This window comes from Lycorma delicatula, chromosome 5 (genome assembly GCF_047948215.1).
Source record: "Lycorma delicatula isolate Av1 chromosome 5, ASM4794821v1, whole genome shotgun sequence".
NCBI lineage: Eukaryota > Metazoa > Arthropoda > Insecta > Hemiptera > Fulgoridae > Lycorma > Lycorma delicatula.
In genome coordinates, this window is record NC_134459.1 from 165,849,652 (window position 1) to 165,868,484 (window position 18,833).

Below are 18,833 nucleotides of genomic sequence, written 5' to 3' on the forward strand. Positions count from 1 at the left end.
TTTCCTTTAAGTCGACCAAATAAAGGGTCCTGAGGAAATTATCAACCTTGATGAGTGGATCATCCTTTCTCACTATCCATTTCTACTTCTTGCCCTCATTTCTTCTTCTACATTATTGGCTTATTGGTCTTGAGTGCAGGACTGACCCTGCTAAGTTCATGCACAGAATGTAAATCACCAGCAAATACCTGGTAGGAAGTCTGGTAGGAGGGATATGAGTGGAACAACTCATGGGCTCTGGTTTTCTGTCCTGTTACAGCACAATAAAACTAATGACTGAAGTGCCTAACCAGGAAAGCTGGACCTGTTAATGCCCCCCCCCCCAAAAAAAATATCCACATAAATTGATGGTAATGAATGCTGTATTAATATCTTCAGTGAGATAAAATGTAAAATAGCAAGGAAAATGAATAATAAAGATAATTTTACCAAAATATCTTTATTTAAAGAACTATAAAGAAAGATCTTTATTTAGGTCTTTTGCAACTTATAACCTGATGGTTCTGAAATATCTATTACATTTCAGGAAGTAATATCCTGGAAAGGAAAAAGGTCAATGGCCAAAGTCATGTTTGATGACCACAGATCACCAAAGTAAAACAATGTTGGTTGCAGTTTCACTGCATGGTGTTGCCATTATCATTATATAATGACAAAGAAAATATTACTTAAAAAAATTTATGTAAAATAAATTACATAAATAAAGTTATATAATGAAACAGGATCGTAAAGCTCAGTAGAAAAACACAAAGGCAAACAATAAAAATAAATTTGACAGTAATGTACAGAAACTTTCCTTCATGATAAAAGAGCAATTTGAAAATTAAGATTAATACAAAATAAATTTTATCAGACAATAAATCCATTATACTTGCCCATCAGCTCTTTCCCAAGGTTGAGAATCACGGTGAAATGATGGATTACTAGTACTACATCTACGTCCTAACTTTTGAGCAATAGATCCATAGAACTAAAAGAAAAAGAATAAATTAATTTACTAATAACAATAGATACAAAAAAAGGTTATTACACTACAGTCTGAAAATTCATTCCAAATAAAATTCATCTACGCTTAGACAATACGCAATGTTGTTATAGTAAGCAGATTACTTACCAATTATTCTACAAACTAACAGAAAGAAAGTAATCGTTTGATAGAAGAAATATTAAGAAGTGTATTAAATTTCACAAACACGGTTAATCCAGTCTGGAGATAATTAAGCAAAATGATAAGTAATGAAAAAAAAAGTAAAAGAAATTAATCTTATTATCTTCCAGCCCTGAATGAAATTACCCAATACCAAACTTAAGTGACATAACAAAGAAACCAGATCATCTCATCCGTATAAGAATGTGACTTGAATCCAGAAACAACTAATTTTTCTCTAAATCTAACATCCCCTTCAATAAATGCTAAAATAAAAAAAAATAAAAGAAAATTAAAAAAAAAAATTTTCAACATATTAGGTCTTGGGTTTATAATTTTTAAAAAATGCAGAAATCATTTCTTGATAACTTTATATATGATATAAAAACTATCAAAATTTTTTGAAACCTATTAAAACTGAAGGGAAAAGAGCAAAAGAATATATAAATTTCAATTTTAAGAGGTGGTGGACAATTTTATGAAAAAAATATTTATGTATGCATTGTAAGTAACTAATTTGGTTCGTCAAGATTTTTTCTAAAATGCACATGAAAAAAATAAAAATTGGTACATAAGTAAATTTGTACACACATACATATATTTATTTGTCAAGATATACTAGTTTGACCCTAAAACGTTACGATTAATAAAAAAACAAAAAACTGATACCCCATTTTTGACATAATCACCATACTTTACCCCTTAATATAGCTAGATTAGCTGTAATATCTATATTTTAAGGCTATGAAAAGGAGTTTTTTTTTCCCCACCTATTCACAGGGATAGGAAGTTTAAATAAAACACCATCGGAAAGTATGTTAGTTGCATAAGGGACATTAAATTTAAAAAAAAAAATTTATTTACACTTTAAATTAAAGGTATGTGACTCATAAGTCCATACCTTCTTATCATGGTGACTGATTGTGACCAAAATTAAATGGCATCAATGCCCAATAAATTAAAGAAATCATCTTACCAAATTGTATCCAAATCGGTTTGTCAAATCTGGAGATTTGGATCCAGAGATCCAACATAAAAACAGGCCAACATACACGCACATATACATGGGTATGTGCATATATCCTTCTGGAATTTTTCTATGCTAAAATTTTTTTTTTGTCAAGAGATGTTCATAAAATTTCAAGATCTGACAAAACCCAAGGCGCAAAATTTGACCCAATTAGCACACTTTCTCTTATACACTATACTGTATAACTATGCAGTCCTGCGTACTGCACAGCTATTCAATCTTACTGGATAGCCAGGAAAATAATAGTTAACACAACGGAAAAACTGTATGAATATTTGATGAAAACAACATAATTTTGAAATATGATGGCCTATTAATCTAAAAAAACACAAGTTGATATTTGAAAATATTCCTTAATATTATGTCCCAACTTACAAAAAATTTGTTATATTTATTATTTATAATTTGGTTAGTAAAAATAAACAGAAATAAATCTCTTATATTAACCCAGAAAATGAAAGATAAATCAATTTTTCAATTACGCAATTTTTACGCTGTATGAATAGTCTTTGCATTGGATCAGATTACTACTCAGGAGTACCAAATGCAGATTTTTTTTAATCAAACAAAAAATTTGCAATTCTGCTCTAACCAATCATAATTATGAAATTAGACGCAATCCTTCAATTTGTAATCAGTAGTAATCAAAGACTGTAAGGGAGAAATCAGTTACAGTTGAAGAGGCTACATTGCTTTCTTGAAAAGATTTCTTTCTCTGCTTTAGAAATTTCAGCTTTATAAATTCCATCACTCCCCTAATCAGTATAATTGATCTCTTTACCTTCACTCTTCATCTCTTACTACATCTTTATATTTAAACTTATTCATCTCTATATCAGTTTTTTTTTTTGGACAACCATCTATTTGATCCTAGATCTTCTGTTCATCAGTAGTTCCAGTACTAAATATGGTAATCATTTCAGTATACAATCATTACCAGCTACGTGTTAAGGTCCCAGGTAAATTTAAGATATTCCAGTTTTGTTAATCCATTCTTCAAACACTGATCCAATAACCTCACTTCTCCATTATTCCTTTTTTCTCTCTTCAAGAATTATTACAAAAGCAGCAAAAAAAGATTATTTATCTTTATTATAACTATTTTTTTTATTCAAAATACAGTCAACATACCTGATTATCAGAAAGCATCTGTGGATCACTATCTCTTCTCCTTTTTACTGAATTATAATGACAGCTATCCCTGAACTCTTCAACAGCTTCTTTTGGTTGTGTTGATATTTCTTTTAAAACTGTAAGAAAATATTTATAATTATAAATTTCTCAAACCAAGTAGAGATTGATTAGACAATTAATAGTTTTTGTACCTCATGTCAAGCCATGTGATATAACCTAACATAGTTAGTTTATGGCACCAGAACCTAAATAAACATATAGAATTATAAGCATATAAATAAAATATTTCATGATGAAATTATTTATAAATATCTATTTTTCTAATGTGTATCTTCTTATATATTTATAAAAATGTTCAAATTTTTTAAAGGATATACATAATGTTACTTCCTACTTTTGAATTAGAAAAATCCCAATCATTTGTAATCAATAGTTACAATCACCTCATATACCTTGAGATGTCCAATTAACTAACAATCCTATTTTATCGGCACAATAGAAAATAACTGTTAAAATATCTTACTAACTAGAATTTAATTGTGCTTTTAATTATACTTTTTTAACAGACTGAAATTTTTTTAACTTATCAATCAGGTGAACAGTTTTTATCAATTATTAATTAAAGATATTCAATTCTGTGAGGTTGCAGAAGACTTTCAGAGCCGATTAAATGAATTAAGTAATTTTGATTTTGGGATGCCAGTTACTTTTAACAGTTTTAAGTATTTGTAAGATTGCTAATAGTTTAATTAACAGCACTATTACTGAAATGATTAGCCTGAAATTAAATGTGATTATTCAAAAACTATAACTGGACTTGTCTGTTGTAATACAGAATTTAAAACAAAATTAATATAATAGTACAAGTAGTTACATTTACACACATTTATTTATCGTTTCCAATATGATACATAATGCTGGTGAAGAGTACGCTTTAACAACATTGGTAAGAGCTGATGCAGCTCCTTGCCGAACTGATGGTATACTGTCACCCAGGTTATTAAAAAATAATGGATATAATGATTCCATTGCAGATTGTGATTCCATTGGATATGTTACAATAAAGTTACCACATGCCAAGCAAGCAGCTGTAAAAGAAAAAAAAACACATATAAAAACAAATTAAACTAATGAATTTATTATGTAAATACTATTTTTACATGTTTTAATGTTGCATTAAATTCTAATGTTTCTATCTCAACACTTTTACTACACTGTACATCTACAATTATGTTTTTTTTATATATCCAAATCTTTGTCCTCCGCTACAGTTTTTATGTTCTTTGATACCAGTAGATTTCCTTCGGTAATGACCACCTTAAAGGCTTCAATTTTTTTCTTCTTAGTATTTATGTTCTCAACCATACAGTGTTCTGTATAAAAATTCCCTATTATAGCTATCCTTGTTATTAGACCTACATTGGATTTTATCAGACTTGTTTTTTTTATGACAGGTTTTCTTACTCATACATATGCTTTTTGTGACTTCATTATCCATCCTCTGTAATTTTACTAGTAGAAAAAAAATTCTCCCACTTTTGGTATACTGTATTCTCTGGATAGAACAAAATAATAAAATTAAATAAAATATTTATTAAATATAATATTTAATTATTCACTATCCTTTTTTTCTGTTGTAGTTCATTACTTTGGTTTATTTATTTTTATTTTCAAACTGAATTATTCTCTTAACAATAAAATTATGCTATCAGAATTTCTTTTAACTCACTTTTGGTTACTGCCAAAAGAAAAAAAAAAAAACATGTCATCAATTAATCTTAACACCTTTATTATTTTATCATAAGATAACTATCCTATGAGAAAATTCTCCACTCCCCCCTCCACACTCTAATTAGTACTTTAATTCCTGCATTTCTTCTTCAATAAAAAAGCAATGGGGGAAGGCTACACCTGTTTTACTTCTTTCCGAAACAGAGTCACTTTTATCTTCTATGTTTTTAACTTTAACCTGATTCTTGCACACATTATAAATAACTATTTTCTCTCTATATTTAAATCTGAATTTTTTTAAATGTTTACACACTTTCTTCTTTCATTTTGGATTAGTAATCTAAATTACTACTAGTATTTAGTAATTACTAAAGAATACTTAAAATATCAATAAAGTTATCAATACATAAAGCTCATGTTAGTGAAATTGCAAATTTATCTAATTAAGGAAATCTGAGTTTACTATGAAAAGATAATATTTACTTTGAAAAAACTGGCATCAATGCATATTATTGTGTACTAGTTTTAACTCTTTCAGTATTAACATCCAGATATCAGGACGTGCATAGTACTGTCGAGAAATACCATGTCCTGTTGGCAGGACATTTCAAATTTTTTTTTTGCAATTTTTATTATTCAACTAAATTTTACATGTATAGTATTAAATTAATCGCAAGGAATTGCAGATTCAGAATACATATATAAATTTACACAATTTATATATATTTAGAAGGTTTTAGAGGTGAAGAGTTTAGTTAGACGGCTTTGATAACTGCGTATTTGTTTTGTTTTGTCAGTCAGTTGTGTGTTTTCAGAGTTATTTGTTTTGTGAGCTTTCTGAATTGAGTGTAGAATTAATTTGTTTACTGAATTTAATTATTAAAAATGAATAGATCACAGACACTGGTAAGTGAAAACACTTTGCATGATTTGTTGGATGATGAAAATCTAAGTGATGGACTGTTGTCAGACAAAAGGGAGGATACCTCTATTGCAGACAATACTGACAGTGATCCTGTTTTTGAAAATCATTCATCAACTTCAGTATACTAAATCTAACTTTTAGTGACAGTAATAGAAAAAGGCCAAGGCTAATATCTAGTTCCTTGAATGATAGTAATGATGATGAAAACATAACCCCAACAGCTGAACAAACTCCCAAAGATAATTTCAGTAGTATCAATGTAGGTCTTTCAGATTCAGGGAAAACTGATATTCAGTGGAATGAGGTAAATTATGAAAATGACTCTGGGATGGAACATAATTTTGGTTATGATGAATCGCCTAGTCAGACATTGTCCACCTATAAATTCTTGCCCTTTTACTTATTTTAAGTTATTTTTTACTGTCAATCTGATTTGAGACATTACTAACTATACAAACAAGTATGATACAAAATTTTTGGAGGCAAATAATGATATATTATCAGTAAACAGTCTACTGAGAAACTGGAAGAAAATTACTGCAGATGAAATGTTTACATTTATTTCAGTGCTACTGAACATAGCTGTAAATAGAAAACCTAGTCTGTTCCATTACTGCAACGCAATGTTTACTCAGAGCAAACTGTGGTTCGGACAAATGTTTAGCCAAAGTCATTTTTAGTCCATTTTAATATTTTTCTATATTCCAAACACCAAAGGCATCCCAAAACCTGATGAACCAGAATACAATTTTCAGCCATTAGTTGCCAACACTTCAACAGAACTAAACATTAGTAAATTTATTTCAATTGACGAGAGCATGATCACAACAAAAAACCATACTCAGCTGCTTTAATATTTACCTGCAAAAGAAAAGATTCCAGTGGTGTCAGCCACTAATTCTCAAGGTTTGAATGCTATCATTACAATCATACAATCAAAGTAGTTTTTAATAATATCTTTTACAAACTCTTACCATCTCTAACAGCCCAGCTGTCATCTTTGAAACAGGTATGGAGTGTGCTTAATAAGGAACAGACATATGGCTTAACAAATTTAGAATCTACTTTAGTGGCAAGTTCAGCAATACATGAGCATGCTGCTTCCCGCACAGCATGGTTATCAGATAAAGTTGCTTCTTGATAATAATTTACAAATGCTTCAATATATTTTTGAACTAATTCTTTTCCACGTTCTCCAGTAACCTGTCTCCACGTTTCTTGTGAGTATATCCTTACTCCTTCAGCTATGTAATACCTATAATAAAATAATATGCATGAGTAAAATCACAAGAATTCAATTTATTTTGATTTATGTATTACATACATACACCTTATATTCATTATCATGCTTTGATATGTGGAATTTTATTGCATATTGTGCATGAAGTTCTTCTATCCATATGTGACTAGACAACTTGTAAATATTAATTAATTTTTTAAAGTTTATTTTAATGTATACACTACATTTGTTACAATTTATCATAATGCAATATATTTTATTTTTATTTATTATCATTATTATTATTTTTTTTTAAAAAAAGCCTTAACAAATACTACATCACTTTAATTTTTACTTTCCCAGCAATAGCAATTATAGGATTGAAGAAAAAAATTGGTCTTTTTTAAGTTTTGTCCCTTAAGAAAATATTTAAAAAAATTGTAAAAAATCTGTGATACAATTTTTTATTCCAAAACTCCCAAGTCCAAAAAATGTATTTTGTCAGATGGACATTGGTGTATATGTACGTACTGTTACCACATACATGCTGAGCTTCATATTGATGAGCACAATGCTAGTCGCTCAGATGTAAGCAGGTGTTCAGTATACGTATGCACCTGCACAAGCCCTACTCCCCACCAACTCTTCCACCACTCACTGGCACCTATAAAAGAATAAACGCAGAAAAAATTTTTAATTTGCTGCTATCCCCCTCCCCACATGGTGAAGATGAAGAAGTTCCTGGCTGGCCCAATGTGGGACCTCTTGGCGGATGACAACATCCTCACCAGAGGAGCAGGCCTGGCCAGCCTGCTGAGGGAGCCGCAGGGTGCAAATGCTACCCTCTCAACCCAGTTTGCCAGGCTTCTAGCACCGTGGCTGGCGAGCCGATCAACGAGCCCATCAGCAGGACCTGGCCCAGCATGGTATTCCTCAGGGAGAACCGCCTCAGCCGAGCCAGCTGAAGACAACTGATGCCAATCCAACACTTCGAGGCTCTGGGGGGCAACCACTGCCATGCTGCAGTAGAGATCCAACTGCCGCTGAGGGAAAGCTTGTTCCGATTCTAACAGACAAGCTACAATTTCCTGACTACAGCCGAGCCAACATCACCACAGACCAGCTTTCAGACCCAACAGCCCTTCTCAGGCCTACCTCAAAACACACAAATGGCCCTTTTCAGGGCTACCACAAGGTTTGAAGGTGTCACATGCTGTCGGAGCTATTTGGTTACATTAAGTATGTACATTTATATATATATACATTTGGTCTTATAACTCTGAAACTTGTTGACCAATTTTCTTCAAACTTGGCAGACTACCTTCAAGGGGAAAGAATGAATTAAATTTTTGCAAAAATTGGATAAAGGGGCAGGGGTGTTTTGGCCGAAATAACATTTAATATCTTTATTCGGGCACTTAAGCAAAAGGTTTTTCTTACAAAAGTTGAAGCTTTATTTATCAAGATCACAAATTATTTTTATTTTGTGATAAAAAATTTTTATTTAACATTCACATCCTTCCTAAAAAAATTACTATATTTTCCTTTTTTTATTTATATTTTGCTTTAGAAAAAAAAATTAATGGGAATTTTTTGTATTGATATTTTCTACAACAATAGGCTTTCAAACCACTAAAAAGGTTTTTGCCCATCCCACTATAATGGTCTGTAATAACAAAAAAATATTCTTTTAATTTTTAAAAAAATTACTTTTATATTTAAATTTATTGCACTTAAAATGTAAAAGTTTTCACCCCCTTCCTAGAAAACTACAACTTTTTTTTATTTATAAGTTATACCTGTCTCATTGTATCTTTTAAAAAATTTAAAAAGTTTATTTTTTGTTTATTATCACACATGAGGATTATTCCTTAAACGTTAATTTTACTCTAAGTTTCCCCCAGAGTACAGGAACCCCCAAAAAAGAAAAAAAATTCTTTTTACAATTTCAAATGTTTAATGCTAAAAACATATTATTTTCTTAAAAATAGATAAATTGAACTTATTTTTTCAATTACAATACAAACATATTTAAAAAATTTTAAAACAAATAGTCTTCTTGCAAAAGAAATAAATAATAAAAAATGACTTTTCTCCACAGTAACTAAAAAGTAATTGGAGATTAAATGCAGAAATAGCGAAAAACATATATTAAAATTTGGATCTGGAATTCTTTCACTCCCAGAACAAATAACATCAAATGGGGATTACAAACTTAAAAAGTTGAATAATACCTCCATTATTTTAAATAAGTATAAATGTAATAGCTCGTACTACTGGAAAACCTGAATTAAACATAGATGAAAAAATAAATAATTTTGAAGAAATGGCAAATCTGGGAAAATCCTTAGATGAATTATGGCAAGAGTGGGTACAAGTAGATGTCTAGGGCACAACTGACTGACATATCAACAAATGTTTCACTTACTGTACTTTTAATTACCTTACATCTTACAACCTACAAGAACACAAAACAATTGTCCCACCATTCAGCTTTTTATTAAATCCACCAAAAGAAATAATCAGTTTTATTTTTGTATTTATTTATTTAACTATTTATCATAAAATTAGAAATAAATATTTCTATATAAAAATGAGGAAAAAAATAATTCACAATTTTAGTTATTGTTTTTCAATAGAAAGTTATTATTTTATTATGAATACACAAAAACAGAGCTTAAAATTATTTAACAGAAAAAATTTTCTAGAGTAGCCAGATAATTTTTCTAAAACTAACTATGGATTGCATAACTTGACTACCATAACTGGGAAAGTTATGTAATACATAACTAGATTTATATAGCTAGATTTTATTTTTCAATTTTAAATAATTACAGTATTAAAAATTTTTTATTATTTTTTTAATTTTCTTTTTAAATATCTAACAACTTAATTAAAATATCATTTAGCAAATATATATTCATTGTTTACATACAAAACTGTTTTACAAATAAAATTATTTGCTATAACAGAACTGTTTACACAAGTGCAAGTTTTTACACAACTGTTCGTTTGCACACTGTACATACTACAATCTGTTTAAAAAGATTTTTATTTATTATTAAAAGATAAAATCATGCTATAAATAAACTACTATATAAATGGAAACTATAATTTAAAAAATTAAATTAATGTTGAGGCCCTAGAAATTTACTAAATATAAAATTGCTATAAACTTTTTTCTTGTTATCAATTAAACAAATCTCATAACGTGATTTTTTTTTCACGGACAACTAATCAGCAGTTTAGTTTCTACAGTGGGTGCCTGTTAAAAAGTTTCTCTATATTAAAATATATCACACAGCTGAATACAGAATATACACAGTGAAACCAAATTAAGACCATCAGGTATGTGTATATATATATATATATATATATATATATATATATATACACAGTAATGACGCAGTTACTAACAATTAAAAAGATTTTGATAGTTGGCAGATGAAAATATCAAGTAACTAAATCAGTATGAGCTACTGATATGGCACAGAGCATGTATTACAATTTGTGGATGCTACTGGCACGACAAGTATATTAAATATCATTACATTATAAGATTATACTATACTGAGCAAATTAATTGCAAAAAGCTATTTTTTTCTCTAAATTGTAATATGACTGCCAGAAATGTCTGAAACCACCATAAACCGGTTTTAACTACCTTGAGGTGGTGCAACTGTTTGAACTTGAAAATAAGAAAGCAGTTTGATTGGTTTTTAAAGTGGAAGTTGTCACTTCTGCTTAGCTTCAGTTGTGAGCCTCTGAGTGTGGCAGGTGGATGTTAGTTTCTGCAGTCTGTGTACACATGTTGCTTTTGTGTGTTTAAAAATTGATATTACTCTGAGGAAGCACGAAAAAATTATGATCTTAGAGATCACACTTCTATGACGGTGAGAGATATCGCTTCTGCAGTTGGTGTAGGCATATCAAGAATTCTGATAACATTCAAAGAATCTGGATCATTGTCTCCAAAAAGGAGAGGCAAATTTGGGAACAAATGAAAAATTACTCCAAGAACAGATAAAATTGTAATAAGAAATAATAATAAAATTAATCCAAAGAAAACAAGCTCAGACCTTAAAAGAGATTTACTGGCAACTAGTTTTATGTTAGTAGTTCAACTGTATGCCATAGGCTTCTGGAATCTGGTCGGAATGCAAGAAGACCAACGAAAAAACAATTTTTAACTCCTAAAATGAAGAAAAAATGTTTAGCATGGGCCCAAAAATATAAATCATTGACTGCTGACAAATGGAAGAAGGTAATTTTTAGTGATGAAACACATTTATGTGTGCTGGGTTCAAAGCAAATGTCGTGAGATGAGGTTACAGTGAATCTTTGAGACCTGAGGATGTCCAACAAACTGTAAAATGCCCTCTAAACAGATGTTTTAGGGTTTTTCTACGTTAAATGGCATTTGAAGCTGTTCCTGTTCAAGATATGATGAATTCAACCAAGTATGTAAAACTATTACAACATAGGATGGTTCCATTCCTGCAAACGTTTGATGGGACATTTCAACATGACTTGGCCGTTTGTCATAATTCAAAATTGGTCAAAACTTTCATGCTGGAAAATCAAATTAATGTGCTTGATTGGCCTGGAAATTCACCAGACTTAAATCCTATTGAGAACCTAAGTACCTAAATATTGTAGAATATTTTGAAGAGATGTTTAGATAAGATAGACTGTACAACAAAAGAACTAAATCTATAAAAGTATGGTTCCATGAAGATGAAGTCATGATTATGTGCACTAATCTAATGGAGTCAATGACAATACATTTTCAAGAGATCATTTCTGCTAAAGGAGGACATACTTCATAATAATTCATGTATTTATCAGTATATACAAAGGCATGAATAAAAGCAGTGTTTTTGAAAAAGTGTTTTTTTTTGTTTTTTTTTTTTTTAATTAATCTGAGCACAACTGAGATTTATAATAAGGTTAGAATCAAGTCAAAATAAAAACACAGATAATTAATTAAAAATGCACACATATTTAATATATAGTAATTTTTTATACTAGAAACATGACATGTTTTTTATTATAAACTAATTACAATATGCTACTCTCAGTTCATAAATTACTTCAGACCAACATATCCTTTCCAATAAAAAATTATTAATAAATATAGTTAACAAGAATTCATGCTGCAAATCATAAACGTATGATTATAGCTTTTCTTAGTATAGTTCTGCAGACCAATGTATGAAATAGTGATGTGAATTTACAAATAAAATCTAAATATTCTATACAGAATATGCTTACATATTGCAAATACATTTTTAAAGTACTAAATACTGTACTATATCACACTAGTTCACCAATATTACTCTTACTGTAATTAACTTTGGTATTAATAATGTTTTAATATATTTTCTACTATTACCATATTTTTTTTAATTGTAGTATTTGATTTGATGAAATACTTTTTTTAAATTTATACCTGATTTTTAGGCAAGTATATACTTGCTGATTAATATTGTGCGAACCAAAACAATTCTCTTTATTGCATTTAAAAACAAAACATAAAAAAAAGAAATCAATGATGACTGGAAAAAATCATGGAAAAACAAAATAATAGCAAGTTATTTCGTTTCATCACTCAAGTATACCACAATTGTTTTTCAAAAATTGTAGTTTTGTTGACAAACAACTTTATAAAAAAAAAATTACAGTACAGTCAAAGAAACAGTATGAAAAAACAGAACGTGGAGAAAAAAATATATACCGGGTATTTAGTTAAATTTTTATTACACTGGAGACTAATGGATATTAAATCATAAATAGATCTTCTGAGATTATTTTATAAACTATTTATTAAAGATTTACACTGTCAAAATGGTTCTGAACTGATGATATATCAAACAGGTAATCTTTTATAAAACTACATATTGATAATTTGTACCTTTGAATGTTCATTTCTGGAACTTTTAAATTTATGATATTATTATCAGCTTACTTATTATTATCAGTAAATGTGTTTTTTCATTTCAAGTAAGAAATTTTCATGTTTCGTTACAAAAGTTCCTCCTTTTAATAAAAAAAGAAGCAAATGAAACCTGAATCTTGACACTTTTTCATATATATATATATAAAAGAAAGTCTTTTTACATATTTGTTTGTTTCATAAATATCCAAATCGGACCAAAAATGCAATCTTTCAAAATATCTCGACCCCTGCGCTATCTAGCAGGTTCATTTTTTATAAAAATATCTTTTCACGTAACTAATATATATTCTGAATATGAACCAAATTGGACCATAAATACAATTTTCCAAAATATCTCGACCCCAGAGCCACCTAAGAAGGTCCATTTTTTTCCAGAAATATTTCTTTTCACATAAATAATATATAATCTGAATATGAGCCCAATCAAACCATAAATAGAATTTTTTGAAATATCTCAACCCTAGAACCACCTAGTTGGTCCAAACTAATTAAGTAACCTTCACGGGCGTGCGCATAACAACTCACCAAAGTTTCATTGCAATCGAACGAGTGGTATAAGAACACATATCGGACAAACACACAAACATCCATATTATATATATATATATATAATAACTCCATTACAACTTTATTTACATATGGCTCTTTTTTCTGAAAGGATTAAGAAAATAAATTGAATAACTGCTTCAGGAAATACACTAAAATGTATTAGCAGATTTATGTATATAAACCACAATTGTCCATCGCTAAATATTAATTTTACAACAAGATAGAATAATCAGACAATTAATTTTAAACACAAATATCTAAAACATACCTGTTAAGACATATCCTTGGTAATAATTCAGGATAAAAATGTTCTCTAGCAGTCTCAGGTAAAGTTATAATAAAGTTTCTAGAAGCATGTGATGCTGCTAATCTCACCTTAAAAAAAACCAATAAATATTTTACAAGTTCTTTAACAATATCTACATGTAAATATATTTTTTAATTTAAAGTACTTAAATAAACTGTAACTGGATCTTCCAACATTTTTTAACTTCATTAATCGATCAAAGCCACATTTTTCACTTATTAGACAATGTTAGCTAACATTAACCTTAATTTAATTTGCTGACTGAATTCATTCTACTACACACCTTCTGTGATCCAAGTTGAACACATAAAATGTAACTAACAATATGGAACCAGTAGTTATAAATAGATTCATCTTATCTCTTTCCAATGTAAAATAATAAACAAAATTTATAACATAAATCAAGATAGATTTAAAAAGAAAATAATACAAATAAATTAAAAACAAAAAGAGAAATAATAGTGATAATAATAATAATTATTATTGGCTAAAATCACAATATTATAATAAATAAATAGTAAATAATACTAGATTATGTATACATGGGTAATGATCTATACATAGAAGTAAATTACAATTCAGGTGACAAAATAAAAACAAATAGAAATTAACATTAAAAGGTCTAAATTATGTAAATTAGATAAATATATACAGTGAAACCTACACAAAACAGAGCCTCTTAAAACCAGAAACCTCCACAAAACAGAACCTCTTAAAACCAGAAACTTCTTCAAAACATACTGTTTCCCAAGTCCTGATTTTTTTTTATGAGATTAATCTCTTCAACAAGGAAAACTCCGAAACGTGGAAATGGGGGAAAAACATGGATTTTACTTTTAATTTCACGTATTAGATTTAACCCATAAGATGGAAAGGAAATATAAACCAAATAGACTAATAAAATAAAGTGTTTAAAAAACAGATTGTACACACACTACAATTTGTAAAGTAATAAATTCAGAAGATAACTAATTTGTTGTTTAGCACAAGATACAGTCACATTTATGGCTCCAACCTCTAGCCTATAAGCCGATGGTCATTAATATTGTACAGCAGCAGATGACAGCCTAAGTGAACAATCCATGCCTTGTATTTTGTCAACAAGTTAATCATTTCTTAGAATTTCAATAATATCAATTGAAAATAATTTTATTCAGTGTGTGAACATCATGATTGGAAGCTGTAATAGCTTTCACTTTGTCATAAGCGTTTAGTAATGTCCTAGTTTTTGCGTTCTGATTTTCCAATATCCATTTTAAATACAGCAACTGATTCAAAAAATTTTTAGAAATTTTTTTTTTTTAATCGGTGTTAGTTCATGTGTTTTAGGTTACGTGCATTTCTTATTTTTTAAATGTAACTTTCAAGTGAAAGTAACATCAAGATAAAAATAAGTGTTTTATATTTGTGAAATATCTGTGGATGAAAACAGTTCTCACTACCAATCTCAGAATTTATACAGTACATAGTATAATATGTATTCTCTAAAAATTACTTATTTCAGTTTTACAATTTTTAAAAACTATCGAATAATGTAGTCTGTGTACATACGTTTCCAGAATATTACTTAAATTTATCATTATCTAACTTCATTTTATAATCACAGGACTTCATTATAAATTAGTTTGATTTTTAACAAATCTCTGCAAAGATGGAAGCCTCTTCAAAACGGATTTCTTATCTGGTCACATTAGATTCTGTTTTGGGGAGGTTTTACTCTACATTAACATAATTTAGATAACTTCTTCAAATAGAACATACCTCTTACGAGATAATTTTATTACAAATAGTAAAGAAGGACTAAAAATTCATAAACAAATAATAATATACAAACAACACAAATAAGAGTAAACATTAAAAAAAGAATTAATAGAGTAATTAAAATATACTTATTTTTTTATAAAAAATTAAATTACATTTTTTAGTTATATTACCTGACTCCAACTATCAGCCAAGCCATTACTCAAATGTTCACTAAATTTGCGACCAAATGAAAAAACTGGATTTATATCACCAGCCATATCTCGTTCTTCCATATCTGTTAAGAAATAAAAAAAAAAAAAATTGTGTATGTATCTGTTATACTTAATAATTTATAATTATATATAAAATAATTTTTAATGCTTGAAAATATATAATATGGCTATAGATAAAATATTAATATAACTGTTCTGGGTTTATGGTTCATTTTAGCAGTCTCTCCATGGTGCTGGATGAAAACAGACGTATACCTAACTGTTCTTACATTTATTTGGAAAGCCTTAATTGTACAATTTCTAATTTATATGAGTATTAACAAATAAAAAATTGTTTTGTTTACACTGCAGTATTCAAGAGAAAAACATGAACTTAAATTTTCATCAGCAATTTACAAAATTCTTCATAACAACTGATCTAAAGAACTGTACAAGATATTCAATTCTATCTCATCATAAGTATACATGTACTCAACCCATTTGGATAAAAATACCCTGATCTTTTGAGGGTTGCAAGATTCTGATCTTTCTTAAGAGGGCATTATTGCCTGTAGAGCAGTGGTCTCATGCTTTCCTTTGGGTAAAACTGTTTCTTCCATACAGCTGCTTCTCTGAGGACATATCATCTTTCTCCTCATCTACCCTTTTTCCTTTTTTTGATCCTTTCTATTCCATTTTCAGTTCTGTAGATGAGGCATGAAACTGTTAAAATTCATAATAAGGATGTCCGAACTTGCAGAGCACTGTACCCAATGCAGAGCATTGTACTTCCTTAATGGGAAGGAATAGCCTTTGTTCATCATAGGTACTATTTTATGTGTGGAAGCTAATATAATATTAGTTTCTCTTTTACATAAATATACTACTTATGTACTAACTTAACTTTTACATAAATGACTTCTTTTTTTTGTTTTCAGTCACTTGACTGGTTTCATGCAGCTCTCCAAGATTCCCTATCTAGTGCCAGGCATTTCATTTCAGTATACCTGCTACATCTTACATTCCTAACAATTTTTTTTACATATTCCAAACATTGCCTATCTGCACAATTTTTTCCATCTACATATCCCTCCAATATTAAAACGACTACTCCAGGATGCCTGAATATGTGGACTATATGTCTCTCTTCTTTTAACTATATTTTTCCAAATGCTTTTCTCTACATCAATTTGCCACAACACCTCGTCATTTGTCACTTTATCCACCCATCTGATTTTTAACATTCTCCTAAAGAACGACATTTCAGAAGCTTCTAATCTTTGATTGTCAGGTACTCCAGTCACCCAAGTGTCTCGTCCACATAAAGCTACACTCCAAACATATACTTTCAAAAATGTTTTCCTTATGTTTAAATTAATTTTTGATGTGAGCAAATTATATTTTTGACTGAAAGCTCGTTTCGACAGTCTTATGCGGCAAACTATACCACTCCTGCTTCATCCATCTTTAGTAATTCTACTTCCCAAATAACAAAATTCTTCTACCTCCATAATCTTTTCTCTTCCTATTTTTATATTCATTGATCCATCTACATTATTTCTACTACATTTCATTACTTTCGTTTTGTTTTTGTTTATTTTCATGCGATAGTTCATGCGTAGGACTTCATCCATGCCATTCACTGTTTCTTCTAAATCTTTTTTACTCTCAGCAAGAATTACTATATCATCAGCAAATCGTAGCATCTTTATCTTTTCACCTTGCACTCTTACTCCGGATCTAAATTGTTCTTTAATATCATTAACTGCTTGTTCTATGTAAAGAGTAAAAAGTAATGGGGATAGGAGATATCCTTGTTGGACTCACTTTTTTATTACTACTTCTTTCTTATGTTCTTCGATTATTACTGTTACAGTCTGGTTCCTGTAAATGTTAGCAATTGTTCTTCTATCTCTATACTTGAACCCTAAATTTTTTAAAATGTTGAACATTTTATTCCAGTCTACATTATCGAATGCCTTTTGTAGGTTTATAAATGCCAAGTATGTTGGTTTGTTTTTCTTTAATCTTTCTTCTATTATTAATCTGAGTGCTAAAATTGCTTCCCTTGTCCCTATACTTTTCCTGAAACTAAATTTGTCTTCTCAACACTTCTCTCAATTCTTCTATACAGAAATCTAGTAAAAAGTTTTGATGCATGAGTAGTTAAACTAATTGTTCTATATTCTTGACACTGATCTGATCCTGTTTTTTTTTTGGTATCATGACAATAACACTCTTTTTGAAGTTTGACAGAACTTCCCCTATTTTGTAAATATTACACACCAGTTTGTATAATCTATCTATTGCTTCTTCATCTGTACTGCGCAGTAATTCTGCAGGTATCCTATCTATCCCAGAAGCCTTTCTGCCATTCAAATCTTTTAATGGTCTCTTAAATTCAGATCTCAGTATAGTATCTCCCTTTTCATCCTCTTCGACCTCCTCTTCTTCTTCTATAATATCAATTTCTAATTCATTTCCTCCATACAACTCTTCAATGCATTCCAGCCACCTATCGATCTTTTCTTTTGTATTATAAATTGGTGTACCATCTTTGTTTAACACATTATTAGATTTTAATTTATGTACCACAAAATTCTCCTTAACTTTCCTGTATGCTCTGTTTATTTTATGAATGATCATTTCTCTTTCAACATCTGAACACTTTTCTTTAATCCACTCTTCTTTCGCTAATTTGCACTTCCTGTTTATAGTATTTCTTAATTATCGATAGTACTTTTTACCTTCTTCATCATTAGCATTCTTATATTTTCTAAATTCATCCATCAGCTACAACATATACTTCGATATCCAAAGTTTTCTACCTGTTCTCTTTGTTCTGCCTAAGTTTGCTTCTGCTGATTTAAGAATTTC

General features: G+C 29.3%; 1 protein-coding gene across 3 annotated transcripts in view; it reads right to left on the reverse strand.

Annotated features, from left to right (window-relative positions):
* The window catches only part of LOC142325568 (uncharacterized), a 71,725-nt gene that overhangs the window by 35,202 nt on the left and 17,690 nt on the right, over positions 1-18,833 (reverse strand). For all 3 annotated transcript variants that reach the window (XM_075367474.1, XM_075367475.1, XM_075367473.1), the window contains exons 4-9: positions 15,936-16,039; positions 13,963-14,069; positions 6,942-7,222; positions 4,196-4,399; positions 3,309-3,427; positions 876-970 (exon numbers count right to left, since the gene is read on the reverse strand). In XM_075367474.1, coding sequence (XP_075223589.1) covers positions 876-970; positions 3,309-3,427; positions 4,196-4,399; positions 6,942-7,222; positions 13,963-14,069; positions 15,936-16,039 — 910 coding nt within the window. The remainder of the gene's footprint in view (positions 1-875; positions 971-3,308; positions 3,428-4,195; positions 4,400-6,941; positions 7,223-13,962; positions 14,070-15,935; positions 16,040-18,833) is intronic.